This window comes from Musa acuminata, chromosome BXJ2-2 (genome assembly GCF_036884655.1).
Source record: "Musa acuminata AAA Group cultivar baxijiao chromosome BXJ2-2, Cavendish_Baxijiao_AAA, whole genome shotgun sequence".
NCBI lineage: Eukaryota > Viridiplantae > Streptophyta > Magnoliopsida > Zingiberales > Musaceae > Musa > Musa acuminata.
This window is the reverse complement of record NC_088339.1, coordinates 34,554,049-34,570,394: the sequence shown is the minus strand read 5'-3', so window position 1 is coordinate 34,570,394 and position 16,346 is coordinate 34,554,049. Positions and strand designations below refer to the sequence as shown.

Here is a 16,346-nt window from a genome sequence, read left to right as displayed (position 1 = left end):
TAATCTATATATGATGGGCCAATAGAAGGTGACCTCTTTGATCCCCACGACGCGGCCGGTTATCCAGTCTTGTCACAAAAGATAAGGTCAGGACTGGTGGCTTTGGTTCGGTTCAGCATCGTCTCGTCTCTCCTCCCCCGTCGGAGAGCCATGGCTTCCATATTGGGATCTCCGGCTTTCCTCGCTCGCCCACTGACAAAGCCGCAGCTCTCGTGCTCGCAAACGCCACGCTCTCAGCAACCGATCCGATCCCAACCGGAACCCTCGGCGCAGCCTTCATCCCCTCCTACTCCTCCCCCTCCCCCTCCCCCTCCGAAGCCTCAGCAGAAGCCGAAGGTCGCCGCCGAGTCCACCGACTGGATAGCCTCCAGCCTGACCAGGCGGTTCGGCCTCGGCGCCGGCCTCGCCTGGGTCGGCTTCCTGGCTTTCGGGGTCGTCTCGGAGCAGATCAAGACGCGCCTGGAAGTGTCTCGAGAGCAAGCGAACACCAGGTCTGTACTCCCTCCACTTCCTCATTTCCTTCGATCACGACATGTAGTAGTACCGCTTCGACTACGATTGCTTTCTTATGCAGAGTGGTGGAGAAAGAGGAAGAGGTGGTGCTTCCGAATGGCATCAGGTATCGAGCTCTGAAGTAAATCCAGAAGAGGAGTAGAGTAGGCCTAGGCTTGACAAGGTAGTATCGCGTCTCCAGGTACACCGAGTTGAGGGTCGGCGGCGGGGCTTCGCCGAGGCCAGGAGACTTGGTGGTGATAGACCTCCAAGGGAGGGTGGAGGGCAGCAGCGACGCGTTCGTGGACACGTTCGGGGAAGGGAAGAGGCCGCTGGCGCTGGTGATGGGCTCCAGGCCGTACACCAAGGGGATGTGCGAGGGGGTGGAGTACGTGCTGCGGTCGATGAAGGCCGGAGGGAAGAGGAGGGTGACCGTGCCTCCCGTTCTGGGCTTCGGAGACGACGGTGCCGATCTGGGGGCGGGTCTGCGGATACCTGCTTCCGCCACGCTCGAGTTCATCGTGCAGGTCGATAAGGTCTCCATTGCGCCTTCTTGAGCTCGGAGGATCCACCCTGTGGATTCAGTTTTGGGTGCTCACCAGTGGCTTCGATTGCTATTTCTTCGTGCCCCGACTTGAAATAGCCCTTCTAATTCAAACAATTTATTCGTTGGATTGTTATATGCAGTACTCATTAAATCAAAATTACACAAAATTGCATGTATATGTATTCGTGTTACTCTCTCAAAATCGGATCTCCATCGATTCCTGTTGGAGTGATCTGTGATGATGGTAAAAAATTGAAATATATTTAAAAGTATTTTATATTCTTTGATATGATCGAATGGGATATTTCCAGATGTCTAAGGGTAAATGCGGTAGTTTTCGAACGGACAAGGATAGATATGTAAATGAACTAAGAAACGTAGACCAGGCCTGCTTGCGGGCCCAATCTCCCGAGCGAGCGCGGCCTCTTTTCCTTTCTTTGCGTAAATAAATAAATAAATAAATATTAAATTATATATTCCCTTCCCTGCCCTTCCCTCCCTCTTAACCGATCGAAACCACGGAAGCAATGAAGCCAGCGTTGGCTTCCTGCCGATCCGGTGTTCCTCGTATGTCCCCGGGAAGATATCCTCGGTGGGTCGTCAAGCGGCATGTGACCGGCTCCTTGTGGGTCGATTCGAGTTCCTCTCTCCCCAGTGCCGGCATGTAAGCCTAAATCATCCTTTCTTGATTACTATCGCTATTCCCCTTTTCTTGATTCATCGTCCGATCGTTGCCTCAACTTTGTGGGGAAGGTTTGTGATCGGATGGTCATATGATGGTGGTCTGTTGATTGTTTAGGTCGTACGTGTAGTTGCTTAATGCCGTCGGATCGTTTCGCTAACAACCGATCGTTGTCGAATGAATAGGGAATGATCAGCGAACTTCTGTTGTTATCGTGTAACCCTAATTTACATTTTGTCGCGCAATGTTGGAACGAACTCGTGCTCGTCACCAACCTCGGAGATCACTGATACTGGTTTAACAGAGCATAGATGACCAGATAAGTTGTCGATCTCAGGGTAAACCACTTTCTTGTGAGTTCAATGGGGAAGCGGTCTGTTGATGTTGGTCAAGGATTCTAGGATGAAATACCAAAAGTTCTATGAGACGTTCTTTTCATGGATGGATGCCGTAAACCCCACACTGTTTCTTTGTCTAATTATGCTTTGGTTGAAATATTTTCTCTTAGTCTTGTAGGACTACTTTTGCCATAAACTGATATAAAGTGCATTATGCAAAAGGTCTACAGGAGAATGAAGTTGGAGATTGCTATTGCATGCATTATGCTAGGGCAAAAACTATCATGAAGGTTGCATGATTTGTGATTCTGCATCCAAACAATGACAACTTCAAAAAGAAGAAATATAACAATGAATATAGTAATATTTTCCTTTATTTACATATGAAAATTCCTGCTGACAATCAGTAGTAGTTCCCTTAAAAATTGACTCTTCTCTTCGTTTCTGTATCAAAAGTAATTCTATTTGTGTGGGCAAGTTTTAGATGGGTGGTGGTGTTTTTTTATTCTGCTGGTTGAGAGGGTGTTAGGTACTTGCATAGGGAAGTCTGCTCTGGATATTGACTTGGTGCGGATTGGGTTAGGTTTGCAACATGTTAACCGAAGTCCAACCTAGTTTGATCATGGACTGGCTTTATAGCATGAGCAATACTATGCTTGGAAAAAGGATTATGATTATGACTCGTTAATAGTTCAGTTCCATCTACGTGAACTTGCTGGATAAGAGCGGACAAAAGAGAGGGAGGAGAGGGGGTAATTATTGCTATCAAACCTAAAGCAGAACAGCAATGAGATTGCAACTTTTTGTTATTAAACTTTGAGTGGATTGATTCTGCTTGGTCAGGTGCCTTGCTATACAGAATCAATTAACCTAAAATAAACTGACAAACTATTTCTGGGACACACCAAGCTTAATGCTTGATATGTTACTGAATGTGCCAGTTTTCTCTTATCAATCATAATGTTAGAGGTGAAAAAAGGGGTATAGATAGTAAATTCAATCTTCTCAAATATATTGGTGGTTTCTAATAGAAAGACATGATTTTGATTTAGTGTTTGTAAAAAATATCTCAAAAACTCAAACGTGGGAACTGGAGATGCAGGATGAGGATACGAAGCATTCACAAGAGTTGCTTCTAGTTTCTTGGTACACATGGCAGGTTACGTGTTTGAGAATACTTATTAGGTCAGATCAGGAATATGAGATACTAATGTTGTCCCCTTTGTGAGATTGGAAGGAGGCATTTTGGATGATTTGCTGAGGCATGTCCAGTCATTAGCTTAGTTATCAGTAACATCTAAAATGATTGGAAGATCACATACATTAATGGGCTGAAGTAGCATGATCCAACCAGGCAGATAGACAGTGTTGTATGACATGAACATGACCCAAAAATCATTTGCGTGCTGGATGCACATGCTGGATAGGCTAAGAAGGATCAGATTATTACAGAATTTCGATCAAAATTACAAACCTACGTTTTCAAGTGTCTAAAATATAGAATGTGGGGGTCTTTTACTCTTCTTATTCTTAAATTCATGACAGGTGTGGGTTATTCCATATATGACATTGTGAATTGCATAGTTGCAACATTGGTCTATGAAATACCAAATTATAAAGATACCCTCCTGAATTAAACTTCTTGTAGGAATGGTTTGGGCATTGAACATAGCCTGGTTTGTTGCACAAATTATGTCAAAAATGTAAAGATTACTTTAACATTGATAATGTTTTTTGTATGTCTCTATCTTTATCTTTTATGCTAATCTCATTTTAGATATCTATATTATAAAACAGTAATCCCAAAATAAAATTAGGTAAAGATTGGTTGATTACAAAATTATGCTTCCTATTTAGCTATGCTATATCTTTAATGACATCGATTCTATTTCATCAATTCTTATCTCTTGTTTTCCAAATGCTGGAATTGTCTTCTTTAGACTGACTTCTGCTTCAATTAATTATTAATTAGTTGTAGATATTTTGGAAATGCATTTAAACATCAAAAGATGATGGAATATGTTGTTACAGGGTTGGTTTTGCTTTCTTCTTTTGTAGTTGAGAATGGCACCTGAAGTTTGAAAAGTGATGGTTCTACAACTTGTTTTATACGCAGAACTTTTTGGTTGGCTACAATAATTAAATGAAACATTATATCGTTGAACTTGATATGGTATGAACTTATATGGCTACAATAATCAATCTGGTCAATTTTATCATGCTTCTGTCATAACAATAACTTGTATTGAAGAGTCATGTTCAACACGGTAGTATGATATTATTAGTTGCACAAAGTCAAACATCAATTCATAAAATTAAAAATGGTAGTATGATACTATTAGTTGCACAAAGTCAAAGATCAATACATAAAATTAAAAAAATCATAAACATCTACTTTGATTGGAGCATGCTGACATACTTGTAAATTTGCTGGATCCAAGATTCTTGCATGCTTGAACTTAGATTTTGTTTGTGTAATTTTCTGTCAGTAGAAGGAAAATTATGGAAACTGTCATAAACAAGTCTTGTGTACTTCTGCAATTGCAGAAAAAGAGTTGCAGTTTAGTTGGTTCGCTGGCTTTGCTAAGTAGCTCACTTGTTGCCATCAGAATTTTCCTGTATTTGAAAACCCTGTCAATGTCAGCAAGGAGGTTAGCTGATGATTGCTTTTTAATCGAAGGATGTCCAAGGTGGAGTTTGGTTAGGGGGACTTGTTTGATGCAGACAGCTTGATTCCACAATGATGCCAGATCACAGTGAGGAATAGATGCAACTCTGTCCATGTGAACCAAATAGAGCTGCATTCGGTCCGTGGATTGGAAAATCACTGATCCTCTTCGAATTGGCTTCTCAAATAAAGTATTTGCAGTGGCTTTCACAGGAAAGGAATATCCTTTTCCTGCACGAATGGGTTGGTGTGGGCCAATCAAACTCCAGGATTTTTGTCTTTCAACACACACTAGTTCGTATGAGTACCTTGAGCAGGATGAGGCGTTTGGTCATGTGTTTCACAGAGGAACTCTGAATGAACGATCCAAAATCGGGTAATCGAAATAAGCAGTCTTCAAATCCTATTCTATTCGCAGATCAATGCTTTTGATTACCACGATATTTACCATCTTCTTATTATTTTTGATCACGTATATGATGGTGCAGCTTGCTCAAAATAATGTTTCACCCGGGTGTAGGACAGGGTTCATGATGTTTAACATGCCCCGCTTAATCCGTAGTCATGGAAGTATGTTTGAAAAGTTACAGCACCAATGACTAGTCTCTTCGATTTTGATTCTTTACATAGTTATTTTCTCCTATGTTTTTGTGAATTCTATGGAAATGTTTCAGATTCATTCCGGAAGCTCACCGAAAATTTCAAGTGTCGGGTCGACATCATCAAGTATTGGATCCTTGCAAACCTGTCATGAGGAATGATTGTACTTGAGGACCTCACAGTGGTAACTTGGTGAAAGGTAGATTTTTTTTCTGTAAAGAAGCTAATAAGTTCGCTGAGTATGGAAACCATAAATGTGGCTTTTCAGATGTTTCTTCTGAATTGAATCGGCAGGTCATGATGATGGATGGAGTCGGTGTCCTTGTGAAAGGTGAATCCTTTGACAACAAAGCTAATAGGATAGTTTTGCTGACTAGCATGGCGACTACGGGCGTTGGCATTGAATCGCATCTTCTTTTTTTTCTTTTTATAAACAAGAATTGCATAGAAAATATCCAAAGGAAACATCACATAACCTTTGGAGAGTTCGAAACTCGCAGTTAGTTGGACTCAAGAAAAGACACTTGACATAAATATTAATAGAAGATGGTTTTCGTTTAGAGAAAATTGTTGGGTATTAGGGATATAATAATGCGTTCACAGTTTTGTTTAGTCTTGATCTGGTGATATCATCATGGTTGGCAGATATTTGATAATGCTGTCACATCCTGCCTTGGAATTCGATGCTTATCAGATGTACGTGAAGATGGAGAATACATCACCAGAGGTCCAGACTATGTAGAATCAAAAAGCAAGCACTGGTGAGTACATTGTTACACATACTAGTCGCATCACCGAACCAAATTATGGTTGTTATCAGGCACTGCACTAATTCTTCTTTTTATCTTCTTTCCAAGGAAGAAGAAACGAATGGCAGCTGGACTTCGCTGGTGAAGAAGAGGACGATTCACGTGGCGAAGGCTGACATAGACACATATGCACTCACCGTAGACCTTGCCTCTCGGGGTACCACGGTGCAAGGGCACCAAAAAAAAAAAAAAAAATAATCCAAGGTAAAAGCTTATGTGCAGAAATAATAAAGTGGATCGCCAGGCACCATCACAGAACCTTTGCAGTGCATTCCAACATAACCATGCATGGAATCAGGCAGATGGAGCCTGCAGCCTCCTCTTGCAAATCATTCACTAATACCTACTTACATACAGACAGCAACATCCAGACAACCATTTATCTTTTCCCTACACTCACTCGTTTGTTTACTGGCCCCGGTGATCCGGAGTCGAATTATTCAACAGTCCCAAGAGATACTCCTTTGATTCCTCCATTTCTTTATCTTTAGCATTATTGTGGCTCATCCATTTTACTAACTCAAATTTCTTTTTTCCTTTTCCTGTGCTCCGATCCTCGTCCGCCATGCACCAACCTTCCTCAGGGCTGCGGAGGCTGACATGGATGGATGGATGGATGGATGCGTGCGCGACGGGTCTCTGTCCGCCCCCAGTGATTCGATACGCATTCATCTAGTGGAGTGGCGATGGGGCCCCAATGCCCCCTCCTCCCAAGGCTGAGTGTCCCAATGCGTCTCTCTCCTGACATCCACCTGATCCTGATTGGACTGCTGCGGTCGGGACGCCTCCACTATCCCTACCAGGTAAGCCAGCCACCAGCCTCCTGATACTCCCTAATAATAATAATAATAATAATAATAATAATAATAATAATAATAATAATAATAATAATAATAATAATAATGCCTTCGTGCTCGCTTTTGTCCCAAGTGGCAAATTACGGAAGCTTGTTACTCCATAAACGTCAAGAAGAGAGTTACATAAAAAAGCTAAATAAGATAAGGCTGCTCTTCACTTATTTACCAGACTGGATGGTGGACAGATCGTAGATAGGCACGCTACATTTTCGAACAGGAGAGAGGACGAGAGGTTAAAAGGTAGGCAAACAAAATTAACACAAACGGAGAAAGAAGGAGAACAGGGCCCGCAGTGTGCCCAGGGCCAAGCCAGCAACCGCGGTCCATTGAACCGCACCCCAACAGGGACCCACAAAGACATGGTGGATCAGTAGAGCGACTAGAGAAGCCATCGGACGGCCGAGCGGCGTTCGAACAGGAGGGAGGGGAAGTTTTGATGATCAGCGGGCGGCGGCGATGGGATCACCGCCGGCGGAGGCGGCGACGCGCCAGGCAGAGGTGGCGATGAGGGGCCGGGTGTGCCAGCCCAGGGTGAGGCAGCCTTCCTTCTCCTCCACCCGATAGCCGTCGCCACCGGCGAAGAGGGCCAGTAGCATGCTGGCCTGCTTGAAGGCATTGGAGCCGATGGCGACGGGGTCGAAGCCTGCGCGGCCCATCCGCACCCGCCACTGAGCCAGCGTCTCGTGCCGCTCCGTCCGCTCCACCCCCTCGCACGACACTACGTTGCAGATCTGCCGCCCCAGGTACACCTCCGAGAACGCTTGGTCCCGCCTCCCTCCACCGCAGGCCGCATCCGCTGCCAAGGCTCCGCCCTCCAGCGAGTCGAACATGGTCGAGTAGTAGTGCAGCGCCTCCGTGAACCGCTCCACGAAGGTCCCTCCGTTGTGGTTAGCTTCCTGCTCCACCACCGTCACGATCCGCGGCTGCACCGCCCGGACCGTACCTAGCACCTTCTCCAGCGCTCCCGGCCGCGCCAGCAGCCCGTGCAGATCGAACACAGAGTTAACCGCCACCGCCTCTGGCTCCTCGTCCTCGCCTCCGTCGCTGCAATCGCTGGTGTTCGGGCCGAGCAGCATGTAAGGCTCCAGGTCCGCGAGGCTGGAGGCCACGAGGCCGCGATAGCGGAAGTCGATACGGATGGTGTCGGCTAGCTCGGCAAGCTTCCGCCCTACCTCCTGCAGGGCGTCCGAGTGATCGGGCTGCGGCGGCCCGATGCCGGTTAGGCGGAACGAGGGCGGGCCACCGGGGCGGAGGGCGAGGGCCTGAAGGAGGGCTGGCCACTGCAGTCCTTGCCGCATCCCGAAGTCGACGACGTGGACGCGGCGGCAGCCGGCGAAGGCCTCGAGGATGGCCTGGTTGGCGGTGAAGTGGGCAAACTTGAGGTAGGGGCTGCTCTCGTAGAAGTGCACGTGGAGTATGTTGTCCAAGGCCGCCGAGTCCTGGGAGGAGCAGCCCACGCCCCGGTGGGGCTGCGGCCGGTAGATGCGGCGAGCGAGGGCCTCGGCGAAGTACCCGGCGACCTTTCGCATCGCGCCGCCCTGGGACGTAGTCAGCACTGTGATCTGCTTCACGAGGGCGTCCGCCGCCTTGAGGCTCTCCTGCTGCACCGCTTCCGCGCACGCCATCAGTGCATGGACGAGGCGGATCCCCGCCTCCTGCGTGTCAACCACCACCACCGGCAACGCCTTGTCCGACTTCGCCGCATCTGTGGTCGAGGATGACGAAGGAGGCGAGCTGCAGACCTTCAACCTCTTCCGATCTCTCGGGGACGGGGCAAGGACAGACTGGGCATCTGATCCGTACACGATCCTACCGGCGGCGGCGTGAGGAGCAGGCAGTGGCTTGAGGTCGTAGTTGTCCGCCAGATGCCGGGGTGCGGTTGGGAGGTCGACGGTGATGATGGTGGATTGTTCCGGGGCAGCGAGTGGGAGATCAAAATGACGTTGGTGGTGGCGGTTGTGCAACGGGAGGGCGGGTGGTGGTGGTGGCGGCGGCGGGGCCAGAGGGGTAGGAGGTGCGTTAAGCTCCGAAAGGATGTTGTCGACCCATGTGAAGATGTCGGAGGGGTTATAGTGCACGGTGTCGGAGGCGAGGTGGGAGAAGAGAGCGTCATCGTTGGCGGCGGTGCTGCTCCCCATGGCCTTCTCCAGCTGCTCCAGCTTCTGCGCAACGTCGGCCATGTCCGACGACCGGACTTTGTACCCCAGCGCCGCCAGAAGCTCATCGACGCCGCCGTCCTCCTCAGCCCCCATCGTGTCCTTCCCCTTATCGTGCTCCATCTCCGCTGCCTCGGGTTACCAACTGCCTCCGCCGTCGACGGCGTCTTGATGCTCTCGTTTCATCTCCTCTTTCTTTAAATAGTGATACAGAAAGCTAATCCATCTCTTGTTCTCGTGTGAAAGGGCAAGCTGCGGAGCGAGGGAGGGAAGAGCCAATAAGAGAGAAGCAGGTACTCGGGAGGAAGGGAAGGAGGAGAAAGGGGTGTAGGAAGAAGCTCAGGCACAGGTATAATCAAATAAGCTGCCACCAATTAAACAACCGGCATCCCTCGCCATCCTCTCTCTCTCTCTCCCCTACTGAACTGATTCCACCTGCTTTCCCCTTTCACTGGGACTCGATAATCCACCAGCGCCGATTATTCTGAATTATAACAGGGAAATCAAAACTATATTTGGGTAATTTTTGCGAGGACAAACCAAGAAAAAAAAAAAAGAATCGTACCACCACCACCACTGCTATTTTTATAAAACTTGCCACAGGGCTGCAGAGAGCACTGCAAACAACAGCGACGCTACTCGCACCGGACCTTTGGCGTCTGCGTCCAGCATTTCTTCTCCGTGCACGACCCCTGGCGTCCGAGTGTAGGCGAGCTGGAAAACCGTAAAAATTTCTTCCTTTTCGAGGAAGCTAAAAAAGAAAAGCTTACAGTGTTTTTCCTATCCTCACTGCCGACCGGGCAGTAGATAAGTTTTCGTACCTTATCCTTTTCACAAGTTTTCGTACCTTATCCTTTTTTTTTTAAATTTATATAAACGTTATTATTTGTAATCTTTTTAATTATTTATAATCTTATTTTATATTTTTAAATTATTTTTTATAAAAATAAACGTAAATATTTTCCCCCTTTTTCTTTTTTTAAAGCTTTCTCCTCTTATCTTTTCTCCTCGTCGGAGGAGAACGAAGGTGGTAAACGACGATGGCGTTCATAGGGCGACTGCGTCCAGCGGGTTGAAATAAGAGATTATGAAAAAAAAAACAATTTTAGAATTATAAATAATTTAAAAAATTATTTTTTAAGAAATTGTCAGTAGTAAATGATTATGAATAGTAAAAAGAAGACTTTAAACAGTAATTTAAAATATATATATATATATGACGCAAAAAAATTAAAAGCAAGCATAACACTTTGGAGGCAGCGATATCCAATAATTCAGATTTGTTGAAACGTGTTTCCTTCAATTATTATATAAATTGATTATTAGGGGAGATTCTTATTATAATCGTTTTTTTTTTGGCTTTATGGATGTGTTATGCAGGGGGGAGGCACGTGAGTAAGAGGGAGGAACAGTGCAGCATGGAGGTACAACAGACTGCTGCAGCAGCGCAGAAAGATGAACGCGATGGTTTAGGTAAGGGACCCAACTCTGCACCCACACACGAGGGCGAGGGCCCAGCGGTCATTGTCACACGCAAATGCGCCGTGGGGACCCTGGCCACCTCCACTACCCATCCGGTCCCATTCCCCCTCGACTGCCAGCGCTGCCGATCCGGTCCCACTCCCCATAGACGGGCAGCAGCGCTAGGCCTCCCTGACGCTTCGCGGTCCCGTTCACGGGTCGAAACGCCGTCATCTCCGCGAATCCCCGTTGCGGGTTGTCAGACGGGGGCGGGGGCGTCGTGACGGCCATCCGTAACCGCCTCGGCGGACCTCCCACGACCTCCGTCCCCGTCGCATTCCGGTCCGTCATCGCTTATTACTTTCTTTATTCTATCTGATGGCGATGGGTGGACGGAGAAGCTTTTCTAATTCATTTTTTTTCAATTCAGGAAAATAAAATATCGTTTTTTAAAATAAATTCCGTTTGTTGCAGGGATATTAAATCGGGTCGGGCGTGGAGAGCAAAGCGAAGGGAGTCACGGCGCTTTATCCTCCACGACGCCCGTGTCACTCCCAACCGCACCCCCACATGAACGCAACGGCTCCAGCGCGGCATGTGGTCGTCCCAGGTGTCCAGATTCCTCGGGCACCGCGGTCCCCACCCCCTCCGACCCCCGTACTCTCCCCCCCTACAACTCGCTGATGGAACGAACGTGGAGGGATGGGCGCAGAAAGCAAAGTTTGGAAAGGCTAAATTGGATCACTTGGACATAGCCTTTTCCATCCATCGCCATCCATACGGGAGTAAACGTACATACATACATATATACATAATAATGTAGAGTTGCTAACATAAGCAGTTTTGTTTATACTTGAAACCAGGTTCCAGGCGTGGAGCAATGAGCGTCAAGGAGACGAAGCTGGGCGGACTCTCCGGAAACATTTAAATGACAGAATAATTAAATGCGAATGCTTCACGATCCCTATCAAACGAAAGTTTGACCACATCCTCTCTCTCTCTCCCTCTCCTTACATTATTTGATTAAATGCTACTGCTCATTTTTTTTGCTTCACCGTCGTGTAGGCACCCGGCCGTCACCGATTTCGCAAAGGGCTTTCAGTGCTAGTCATGGGCCTGGTGATGAGGGCAAAATGCAAGGCTGCATATGGGATGCATGCATGCTCTCACCATATCCCGGACAGCTGCACCCTATCAGCTGAGCCGCATGTGACATGTGAGGTTAGACGTTTTGGATCCCGATAAGCATCTTCCCAGAGAGTCTGGAGATTCCTTTCCACATTCTTTTTTTAATGATCGATCGAACACTTGGCACGTACAGATAAGGGAGCCGTAAGATATTGGAACCACCCACATCTACTTGGACACGGTGATCAAACGGAGGAGCTGTCAGTGCAAGCTCACACCGCCAACCTTTTCCGATCTAGTTTCTTGCTTTTTCTTTTTCATGGTTTGCATCCGTATTTATCACCACCTCCGATGACTAAGAAAATATTGGATTCATAGGCATTGACATTGGAGGTACTTGCTGTCCTGGGACGGCAGAATACGTTGCATTTCTATTTCATCCTTACTAGAAAATTCATGAAAGATCTAGTATTAGATTGCTAGGGTTTGCACATACCCAATGGCACCTGAAAGTGACCATGGTCTACTTTGTTCATCGGAGCAGGGGACAGACATTTCAACTAGTGTGTCGAGGGAAGGTGACAGTGGTGGTATGAATAATTAGATAGGTCCCAGAATGGGAGCATGTTTGAGGGTTAGCCTATCCTTATCACTTGGGCCCCGTGGGTTCCCGGAAGGGTAACTTATCACCATCTTCGTCCACTAAACGTGGACCCGTCAGTCATTCTACGTGAAAAGGACTTGCTAACCGGAGAATGAAACGGGAGACGAGGGACTCCCACCCAGTTTTGACGTGTCAGCGTGTGACCCCACCACTCGAGGTCAGGCTTCGCTTGGATGGCTCCGGTGGATGGAGATTCCTGATGAGATTAAGTGCACCGGCCGACAGAGACGGCGACGTGGACATCGCTCGTGGAACCAGCACACACATGGACCGCACCATGCGCCCCCCCCCCCCCCCCCCGCCGTCTTTATGCTGTTCCGTGGGCGCATCCAGAGTACCAAAGCTCACTGCTGACTTCGTATCCCAACACCTTTTGGTCAAGAGATTAGCATGAAAAGCGATGGGTCCCTTCGGTTCTTCTAATGGGTTAGCGGGAGGGCCGGGCCGGGCCTCAAGAGATTATCATGAAAGCGATCGGTCCCTTCGGTTCTTCTAATGGGTTATCGGGTGGCCCGGACCGGCCCGGCCCGGCCCTGGATCGAGTCGGAAGATCGAGGCCCGTGTGCTCCCCCGAATTCAATGTTGGGGGTTTGGATACGTGTAATAAAATATTCTTCTCCAAGGAGATGTTAAATCGAGCTAAGGCGGCGCACGCGCTGGCCGCACGAGTCGTTCTCCGCCTCCTCCCGCCTCTTCCTCGCCATCAAGATCGTCGCCCCCGCTTCCCTGGTCAGTTCGTTTTTTCACCCCGCTTGATTTCGTCGCCCCTCGCTTCCTTCCTCGTCCGAATGTGGTCGCCTATTTGGATTTCTTTCTTGAAACGGATGCGATTCTTCGATCTTGATGGTAGAAACTCCATTATTTTTGTGTGCCGCCGTCGATTGGACATCGGGAAAGCGGGGCGGGATGTTCTGACTAATTTAGTTCCTATTTTTTTCTAAATTTAAATTTATTTATGGAGCAGTCGCATGAAAATCATTGGCCGCCCGATCAGACTCTGTGCTGTCGGTTTGCGATCGACCAGAGTCGGCCGAAGAACATGGCCGGATCAGGATGTAGTTTTCGGAAACGAATTTGGGACTTGTGCGGGACAACGTATCCTTTCATTAATAAGCCTCCTCCATGTTGCATTGGCAATTTTATATAAGTAGTCTTGCAAAGATAACTACAGCATCTGCAAATTACGTGTGGTCTCTTAGGTTCTTCACATCGGGATGAGATGTGAAACAAAATGATATGGTCGGTTTTGTTGTGGTTTAAGGACAGTATTTATTTGTAAACATGTAAATGTGGTGGTAGGATGAAGGTCTCAGAGAGCTTAGCTTAGCTGGTAAAAGCTTTGACAGTAGCAACAAAGTTTGATAGGATGGCCCCATATTGGGCTCTTAACTTGGTGATTTCTGGTCGTAGCAACAAAGTTTCCCGACAATGGAAAGAAGTCTGTCGTAGCAGCAATATTTTGGATGCTGAACTGTCTTCTGTTTTAGCTGGTTAGTGATTGCACCTGTGCATGGTGATAATGCAAGATAGTTTAGTCGGTCATTCTTGTGGCTGCAAATGCTTTCTAGTGGTTCTTGTGGTCTTGTGGATGATGGACCAACTGTTTTTTCATTTAAACATGTAATAGTTTCATCATGGGCTACTTTGTTTCCTAAGTTTTGGTACGCTACCTCAGACTTTTTGCATATTGATTTCCATACATTTCATGCTGAACGTGCTCCTAACGGAACAATTGCATTTCTTCCCCTTTGGGCTTTTGAGATGATCATCCCTGTGGGCATTGTTGGATATTTTGTTTAATGCTGTCATTAATATTTATATTTATACCATATTTTGAAACTCGATGCCAAGAAAACGATCAATCTAACTGACACATATTTCAGACATTCTGACTTCTTGTTATTATTATTATTTTTTTGAAAAGAGAACACTGTATTAAAAAATAAGTATGAAAGTACAAAATGCTTGTGAGGTCATGGTAATCGGACAAGTCACCAATTCCAAGTACAAGAAAAATCCTCATGTCTTGCAAAACAAGCTAGAGAATGTGCCTTCTTATTACATTCTCTGTACAAAAAACTGCACTTAGATAAGGATACCTAAACAATCACTTAGAGGGCTCCTCGATACCAAGGCATAGCCTCAAAACTATTGAGAAATTTCACAGTGTGTAGTGAGTCCGATCGGATCCGTATATTTCTAAAGTCACCTTCAATAGCAAAACAAAGGGCTTTCAAAATTACCTCACATGTTTCTGGCAAGACTGAGTGAACCCTCATCGCTCTGCACCCCGCAACCGCCAGATTTCCCTACTGGTCTTTAAGGATGAATCCCAACCCTGCAATGTCATTGGAACTCAAAAAGGACGCATCAGTTTTAATGGAGAAATTAAAACTAGAAGGGTGACACATGAGTTCTTGTGTACCTCTTATTGCCACTGGTTTGAGGTTTGGACTTTGGTAAAAAGATTGAGATACTGCCTCCTGACAAGATGAGCACGTGTACCTCTTATTTGCCCAAGTGAATGTTTGTTCCACTCTATCTGCTCTTAGACTTAAAAGGACAATTATGTCTTGTGCCATCCTTGCACCTACCCAAATGGAAAAGTCCCTGAAAAAGCAATTACTTCTCTATTCTTCTTTTATTAGAATTACTGAGACATTCCTTTTTGTTTGATACTAAAGCCAACGGATGCTGTTTTGGTGTGCTCTAGATGTCAAGCTTTTTGCAGATTTCGGCGTATCTAGATGTTGTATCTTTATTTGGTTGTTTGGGTTGCCTTTGAATATGAAACATCGATTTTATAGATCTTGTGGGATTAGAGCTGTAAAAAATAGCATTCAGAGGTGAGAAATTTGCCTCATTCAACATGGTCTTTTTTTTTTTTTTTTTTCTCTCTTCATTTTGATTTGTTTTGAACGGTTCCTATGAATTAATGTGATGTGATTCGAAACTAGTATTTTGAGTTCTGTGTTGCTAAGCTGACTCATGTACTAGATTCATACTAAAGCAAAGCAAGTAAATTAAGTGTTCCGTGATACCTTCTTTCTGTTCTAATCATATTTTAATCAGTGATTTAAAAAACGCTAGGCGCTCGCCTGAGCGAAACGAGACGCTAAAATATAAAAATATAAAATATAATTAATAAATAAAAACATTTAAATAAAAATATGTTATTAAATTAAGAAAATTGGGTACAAAATCATAATAAATAAATAAATCATAATAGTATATTTTTTATTTTTAAATAAAAAATATTATTAAATAAATAAAATTAATAGTATTAAAATAAAAAAAATAATATATTAGTAATATAATAAATAAAAATACTATTATTAGTATATAATTAGTAGTATACTGTTAATATACTGTTGACGGTATAGGGAGAAGAGTGCGAGAAGATCGAAGCTGCTGAGGCAACGACAACGGTAGCAAGCGACAGCCGTAGCTGGAGCGGGAGCGGGAGCGGCGAGCGGTGGCGATAGCGGGAGTGGGAGCGGGAGCTGCGAGCGGCAGCGGGAGCGGCAACAACAGCGGCGAGCGACGACAACAGCGACGAGCAACGATTGTGGTAGCGGCGAGCAGTCGGCGAGCAACGATTATGGTAGCGGCGAGCAGTCGGCGAGCAACGATTGTGGCAGTGGCGAGTAGCAACAGTAGCGGCGAGCAGCGACAGTGGCAGCGGCAGCGACAGCGGAGAAGAAATCTCGACGGTAAAATCGCGAGTGTTAGGGTTGGGGAAGTCGAGGAAATCGCGAAAGGGAGCATGATATCGGTGATTTAGTTGGTTCGATTAAACTAACTAAGGTACCAGAGACCAACCAGACCTAAAAAATCTAGTTCGGTCGCCTGGTTTAACCCAGGCGCTCGCCCGAAGCGCCTGGGCTCGGGCGAGCGCCGCCTAGCGACGCCTCTTTGAAGTGAGGCACCTTGACATGAAGCGA

The 16,346-nt window shown here is 46.2% G+C and overlaps 2 protein-coding genes and 2 long non-coding RNA genes across 8 annotated transcripts; 3 read left to right on the top strand and 1 right to left on the bottom strand.

The window, feature by feature from the left end:
* The first annotated feature begins 14 nt into the window (after positions 1 to 14).
* On the top strand, positions 15 to 1,215 carry LOC103976675 (peptidyl-prolyl cis-trans isomerase FKBP17-2, chloroplastic). The gene is made up of 3 exons (XM_009391969.3): positions 15 to 491; positions 575 to 619; positions 695 to 1,215. The coding sequence occupies exons 1-3, from the start codon at positions 151 to 153 to the stop codon at positions 1,047 to 1,049; spliced, it is 741 nt and encodes a 246-aa protein (XP_009390244.2). The 5' UTR covers positions 15 to 150; the 3' UTR covers positions 1,050 to 1,215.
* Positions 1,216 to 1,558: 343 nt separating this feature from the next.
* On the top strand, positions 1,559 to 6,642 carry LOC135606286 (uncharacterized). 2 transcript variants are annotated; one of them, XR_010484750.1, is made up of 7 exons: positions 1,559 to 1,703; positions 4,740 to 5,103; positions 5,216 to 5,297; positions 5,402 to 5,526; positions 5,622 to 5,658; positions 5,973 to 6,088; positions 6,185 to 6,642. It is a non-coding gene; the product is annotated as an uncharacterized LOC135606286 (long non-coding RNA). The 2 variants fall into 2 exon arrangements; XR_010484749.1 differs by having other exon boundaries at positions 4,607 to 5,103.
* A 488-nt stretch (positions 6,643 to 7,130) lies between these two features.
* On the bottom strand, positions 7,131 to 9,874 carry LOC135606284 (DELLA protein SLR1-like). The gene is made up of 2 exons (XM_065097291.1): positions 9,715 to 9,874; positions 7,131 to 9,633 (listed from the first exon to the last, which is right to left on the bottom strand). The coding sequence occupies exon 2, from the start codon at positions 9,270 to 9,272 to the stop codon at positions 7,434 to 7,436; it is 1,839 nt and encodes a 612-aa protein (XP_064953363.1). The 5' UTR covers positions 9,273 to 9,633; positions 9,715 to 9,874; the 3' UTR covers positions 7,131 to 7,433.
* Positions 9,875 to 10,515: 641 nt separating this feature from the next.
* Positions 10,516 to 12,164, top strand: LOC135605092 (uncharacterized). Of its 4 annotated transcripts, XR_010484303.1 has the most exons (5): positions 10,516 to 10,622; positions 11,085 to 11,401; positions 11,474 to 11,587; positions 11,676 to 11,831; positions 11,932 to 12,164. It is a non-coding gene; the product is annotated as an uncharacterized LOC135605092 (long non-coding RNA). The 4 variants fall into 4 exon arrangements; XR_010484301.1 differs by having other exon boundaries at positions 11,474 to 11,831; XR_010484302.1 differs by having other exon boundaries at positions 11,085 to 11,587.
* The last annotated feature ends 4,182 nt before the right edge of the window (positions 12,165 to 16,346 follow it).

What these genes read in the sequence shown, in the direction of transcription:
- LOC103976675 (XM_009391969.3), top strand. Translation starts at nt 151, where the DNA reads ATGGCTTCCATATTGGGATCTCCGGCTTTCCTCGCTCGCCCACTGACA. An exon ending in CGAGAGCAAGCGAACACCAG is followed by an intron (nt 492 to 574) that starts GTCTGTACTCCC and finishes TTTCTTATGCAG; the next exon opens with AGTGGTGGAGAAAGAGGAAG. An exon ending in GTGCTTCCGAATGGCATCAG is followed by an intron (nt 620 to 694) that starts GTATCGAGCTCT and finishes TCGCGTCTCCAG; the next exon opens with GTACACCGAGTTGAGGGTCG.
- LOC135606284 (XM_065097291.1), bottom strand. Translation starts at nt 9,272, where the DNA reads ATGGAGCACGATAAGGGGAAGGACACGATGGGGGCTGAGGAGGACGGC.